This window comes from Aegilops tauschii, unplaced genomic scaffold, assembly GCF_002575655.3.
Source record: "Aegilops tauschii subsp. strangulata cultivar AL8/78 unplaced genomic scaffold, Aet v6.0 ptg000179l_subseq_2504346:2865697_obj, whole genome shotgun sequence".
Lineage (NCBI taxonomy): Eukaryota > Viridiplantae > Streptophyta > Magnoliopsida > Poales > Poaceae > Aegilops > Aegilops tauschii.
The window spans coordinates 354,283-360,786 of record NW_027332499.1 but is presented as its reverse complement, the minus strand read 5'-3'; the positions used below and the strand labels follow the sequence as shown (position 1 = coordinate 360,786).

Below are 6,504 nucleotides of genomic sequence, written 5' to 3'. Positions count from 1 at the left end.
TCGATCAGCAAACGACACTTTATTATTTATTCGCGAACAACATAAAATCACCAGTACTACAAGTGGTTACGAGAGCGACGGTGTGATGGCTGTTCTGAGTTTCCTTTATCCCTGGTTTTCACTTTTTGTTGTGTTTCTACTGTAAGAATTGATATGCGTTTTCCTCCACAAACCCTGTTGTATGTGCTCCTGATGTACCTTGTGTATTTTAGTAACGTTCAACATTATGTTTCTTATTAGTAATTTTATACTATAATGTATGGGTTGCATTGTTTACATCCTCAAACATGTACGGTTCAGCTGCCTGTCTCTTTTCCCTCTCACCCTCATCGTTGAGCTTCTTAACCATCTATTTACTTTTGCCGTGATAACTGCATAATCCATATGTCTGGGATGCTAAACGCATCTACGATAGAATGTTCTTAATTAGACATACTAGTTATTAACCCCGTGCACCTAGCTACAGAGGTGAGTGTTTTCGGTTTTCAAATATAGGGATATTCAGGACATTATTTTGATCAGCGTAATAGTATTTAATTTCTAATTTTGTATAGATAAAAGGATCGAGTTAAACAGCTCCATCCGTTTGTGATTGTACTGTTTGCATGCATACTCTTTTCCAGCCATCAATCGAGACACAACTATTTTTCACCCCAGGAACTTTATATTCATGAAGGTTGCTTGTGTATTGGTGGCTGTAGTTTTGCAAATGCAAAATTCGGTGGATGTATCATTTGTTATCTTTTTTTTCCCCACAAATTATGACGGACTTGGGTGTTATGGTTTAGAGATGTTGAGCATGCTCTCGATAACATCTTTACTGTTATCCTTATGACCATGTCATTTTTAAGATCAAATTTAGATAAGATATCCATGCAAAGTATTCTATAGGGAGTACATGTGGGCATTCATTTTCCCCTGGTAATAAGTAGTGAATCCATGCACTTTATTCATTCTGTCTGAAAAAATGCGATATTGAAACCATTTATATTACATGAAAATATATTGTCATTTTTAGTCATTTTATAGATTTTTTTTGTTAATACTCGTATCCTCAAATAGAATCATTAAACAAGCAAACATATGCAAGCAATGCAAATATAAGAGCAATCTGTCAAAACAGGACAGTCTGTAAAGGATGCAAGAAAACTCATGCTTCTCTGACTCCAAAAATTCAGAAAAATTACCACACTGTAGAAATTTTATCATAGCTTATTGTGCACAAAGTTTCAACATTTTATCACATTCTTACTTTTCTAGATAATTTTTTCAACAGCGATATATTTTCTGTTTTGAAACAGCAACTCATATACTCGCAAAATAAGCATGGCAAAGGCTATACTTGACATTTTCATTGAAATAAAAGATGCAAAAAATTATTATAGATAGCAGGAAGCAAATAAAAACAAAATAAATTGACACTCCAAGCAAAACTCATATCATGTGACGAATGAAAATATAGCCCCAAGTAAGATTACCAATAATGTTGGAGACAAAAGAGGGGATGCCTTCCGGGGCATCCCCAAGCTTAGTTGCTTGGATCTACCTTGAATATTTACTTGGGGTGCCGTGGGCATTTCTAAGATTAGGGTCTTATCACTCCTTATTCTCCTCATATCGATATCTGACAAAAACATGAAAACTTCAATCACACAAAACTTAACGGAACTTCGTGAGATAGGTTAGTATCATAAAGCAAATCATTAACTTTGGTACTGTCAAAGACAAGATTCATAATTGTTCTCACACAATGCCTACTGTACCTTCTCATTTTCACAATTTATATTGAGCAATATAAGCCACAGAAACTAGGAAACAAGCAAACTATACATTGAAAACAGAATCTGTCAAAAACAGAACAGTCCATAATGATCTGGACAACTACCATACTTCTGCTACTTCAAAAATTCTGAAAAATTAGGATAACGTAGGGAATTTGAATATATATCACCTGTCAAAACTTCAGATTAAAAGCAGGTTCCAGTGAGTTTTGAAAATTCCTGGACTTAGCGCAAAAGTTTCTGTTTTTACACAGATTAAAGTCAACTATCATCCACACTATCCCAAAGGCTTTACTTGGCACTTTATTTAAACAAAAGCAATGAAACATGATTAATACAGTAGCATAATCATATGAACAAACTAAAACAGTAGGTAAAAGTGTTGGGTTGTCTCCCAACAAGCGCTTTTCTTTAATGCCTTTTAGCTAGGCATGATGAGTTCAATGATACTCGCATACAAGATAATAATTGAAACATGTAAAAGAGCATCATGAATCACATGACAAGCAAATTTAAGCCTAACCCACTTCCTTTGCATAGGAATTTTGTGAGCAAACAATTTGTGGGAACAAGAATCAACTAGCATAGGAAGGCAAAACAAGCACAACTTCAAGATTTTCAACACATAGAGAGGAAACTTGATATTATTGTAATACCCACAAGCATATGTTCCTCTCCCATAATAATTTTCAGTACCATCATGAATGAATTCAACAATATAACTATCACATAAAGCATTCTTCTCATGATCCACAAGCATAGAAATTTTATTACTCTCCACATGAGCAAATTTATTCTCATGAATAGTAGTGGGAGCAAACTCAACAAAATAACTATCATGTGATTGAAAATTAAAATCTTGATGACAAGTTTCATGGTTATCATTATTCTTTATACCATACATGTCATCACCATAATCTTCATAGATAGAAACTTTGTTGTCATAATCAATTGAAACCTCTTCCAAAATAGTGGATTCTCCAAATCCACTTTCATCAATATAATCATCATAAATAAGAGGCATGCTTTCATCATAATAAAATTTCTCATTAAAACATGGGGGACTGAAAATATCATCTTCATCAAACATAGCATCCCCAAGCTTATGGCTTTGCATATCACTAGCATCATGGATATTCAAATAATTCATACTAAGAACATTGCAATCATGCTCATCATTTATGCCAATTTTTTTATAGAATTCTTCTTCTATCAATTGAGCACAATTTTCCTTTCCATCATTTTCAAGAAAGACATTATAAAGATGAATAATATGATGCAACATCAATTCCATTTTCTTAGTTTTCTTTTATAAACCAAACCAGTGATAAAACAAGAAACTAAAAGATTCGATTGCAAGATCTAAAGATATACCTTCAAGCACTCACCTCCCCGGCAACGGCGCCAAAAAAGAGCTTCGTTTACGGGATGTGAGTGCCGCTTACCTAACCTCCTTGGCAACGGCGCCAGAAAAGACCTTGATGTCTACTACGCAACTTTATTCTTGTAAACTCGTGTTGGACCTCCAAGCGCAGAGTTTTGTGGGACAGTAGCAATTTTCCCTCAAGTGGATGATCTAAGGTTTATCAATCCGTGGGAGGTGTAGGATGATGATGGTCTCTCTCAAACAACCCTACAACCAAATAATAAAAAGTCTCTTGTGTCCCCAACACACCAAATACAATGGTAAATTGTATAGGTGCACTAGTTTGGCGAAGAGATGGTAATCAAAGCGTAGTAATGATAGTTGATATTGATTTTTGTGATAGGAACAATAAAAAACAGCAAGGTAGAAATTGATAAAACAAAGCACGAAGGGTATTGCAATGCTTGAAAATGAGGCCTAGGGTCCGTACTTTCGCTAGTGCAATCTCTCAACAATGCTAAACTAATTGGATCATATAATCATCCCTCAACGTGCGATGAAGAATCACTTCAAAGTTCTTATCCAGCGGAGAACATAACAATAATTTTTTTGTAGGTTACGAAACCACCTTAGAGTTATTCTTTCCATTCGATCTATTCAATAGTTCGTACTAAAATAACACAAAATTATTCTTTCCGTTCAATCTATCCAAGAGTTCGTACTAAAATAACACCATATGATACGCATCAACCAACTCTAATGTCACCTAGATACTCCAATGTCACCACAAGTATCCATGAGTTAATTATACGATACACATCAAACAATTTCAGATTTATAATACTAGATCCAACACAAAGAACCTTAAAGAGTTCCCGAAGACTTCTACCAGAGAAACAAAGACGAGAACATGCATCAACCCATATGCATAGATTACCCCAATGTCACCTCGGGAATCCATGAGTTGAGTGCCAAAACATATACCAAGCGAATCAATATGATACCCCATAGTCGCCACGGATATTCATAGCAAGACATACATCAAGTGCTCTCAAATCCATAAAAATATTCAATCCGATAAAACGAAATCTCAAAGGGAAAACTCAATTCATCACAACAAGATAGAGAGGGAGAAACACCATATGATCCAACTATATTAACAAAGCCCGCGATACATCAAGATCGTGCCATCTCAAGAACACGAGAGAGAGATTAAACACATAGCTACTGGTACAGACCCTCAGCCCCGAGGGTGGACTACTCCCTTCTCATCGTGGTGGCCACCGACGAAGATTCCCCTCCGTCGGAGTGCCGGAACGGGGTCAAGATTGGTTTTTCGTGGCTACAGAGGCTTGCAGCGGCGTTACTTCTGATCTAGGGTTACCCAGAGGGTTTTTGGAATATTTGACAACTTATAGGGCGAAGAGGCGGTGTGGGAGGCCACCGAGGTGGGCACAACCCACCAGGGCGCGCCTGGGCGCCCAGACGAGCCCAGGTGGGTTGTGCCCCCCTCCGGGCACCCCCCGGGTACTTCTCTGGCAATCCTGGGTGTTCTGATTCATAAAAATTCTCCAAAAAGTTTCGCTGTGTTTGAAATCCGTTTGATATTGATATCATGCGAAGTAAAAAACAAGGAAAAAACAGCAACTGGCACTGGGCACTATGTCAATAGGTTAGTCCCAAAAAATGATATAAAGTTGCTACAAAATGATTGCAAAACATCGAAGAATGATAATATAATAGCATGGAACCATCAAAATTATAGATACATTGGAGACGTATCAGCTGGCTGGCGGCGTCGCGGTGTTCGGCGCGGCGGGGGGAAGAAGAACTAAGATTGGAAAACTCTAAGTGTGTTGGTGGTCTGCTCAGAGATTACCGCCATGGCATTCCTTGGCCCCTCCAAGTCCCATTTGGATTCGCTGGTTGGACATGCGCTCTTTGGCGATGGCGCGGCCGCTGCCATCATCGGCACCGACCCCGACGTGCCCTTCGAGAAGCCACTCTTCCAGCTGGTATCAGCGAGCCAGACCATCCTGCCCGACTCCGAGGGTGCCATCAACGGCCACCTTACAGAGGCAGGGCTCACCATCCACCTTCTCAAGGACGTGCCCGGGCTCATCTCCGAGAACATCGAGCAAGCGCTCGAGGACGCCTTCAAGCCTCTGGGCATCCACGACTGGAACTCCATCTTCTGGATTGCACACCCTGGCGGGCCGGCGATCCTGGACATGGTTGAGGAGAAAGTTGGCCTTGACAAGGAACGCATGCGCGCCAGCCGAGAGGTCCTGTCGAAGTACGACAATATGTCCAGCGCATGTGTCCTCTTCATCCTCGACGTGATGCGTAAGACCTCTTCGCAGGATGGCCAAGCAACTACTGGAGAGGGTAAGGAGTGGGGTGTCCTCTTCGGCTTTGGCCCCGGCCTCACCGTCGAGACGCTCGTCCTCTACAGCGTCCCGATCACAGCCACTACATGATCGATCAGCAAACGACACTTTATTATTTATTCGCCAACAACATAAAATCACCAGTACTACAAGTGGTTACGAGAGCGACGGTGTGATGGCTGTTCTGAGTTTCCTTTATCACTGGTTTTCACTTTTTGTTGTGTTTCTACTGTAAGAATTCATATGTGTTTTCCTCCCCAAACCCTGTTGTATGTGCTCCTGATGTACCTCGTGTATTTTAGTAACGTTCAGCATTATGTTTCTTATTAGTAATTTTATGTAATGTATGGGTTGCAGTGTCCACATCCTCAAACATGTACGGTTCAGTTGCCTATCTCTTTTCCCTCTCATCATGATCATTGAGCTTCTTAACCATCTATTTACTTTTGCCACGATTACTGCATACTAGTTATTAACCCCTTAGTGTTTTCGGTTTTCAAATATAGGGACATTCAAGACACTATTTTGACCAGTGTAATAGTATTTAATTTCTAATTTTGTATAAATAAAAGGATCGAGTTAAATAGCTCCAACCATTTGTGATTGTACTGTTTGCATGTATACTCTTTTCCAACCATCAATCGAGACACAACTATTTTTCACCCCAGGAACTTTATGTTTATAATAAATGTAACAATGTTCCATATTCATGAAGGTTGCTTGTGTATTGGTGGTTGTAGTTTTGCAAATGCAAAATTTGGTGGATGTATCATTTGTTATCCTTTTTTCGACAAATTATGACGGAGTTTGGTGTTATGGTTTAGAGATGTTGAGCATGCTCTCGATAACATTTTTACTGTTATCTTTAAGATTATGTCATTTTTAAAATCAAATTTACATAAGATATTCATGCAAAGTGTTCTATAGGGAGTACATGTGGGCATTCATTTCCCCTGGTAATAAATAG

The 6,504-nt window shown here is 38.9% G+C and overlaps 1 protein-coding gene across 1 annotated transcript; it reads left to right on the top strand.

Annotated features, from left to right (window-relative positions):
- The first annotated feature begins 5,006 nt into the window (after nt 1–5,006).
- Nucleotides 5,007–5,672, top strand: LOC109775495 (chalcone synthase 2-like). Its single transcript, XM_040395985.2, has one exon. It carries the CDS (start codon nt 5,031–5,033, stop codon nt 5,625–5,627), a length of 597 nt encoding a protein of 198 aa, XP_040251919.2. The 5' UTR covers nt 5,007–5,030; the 3' UTR covers nt 5,628–5,672.
- Nucleotides 5,673–6,504: the final 832 nt, after the last annotated feature.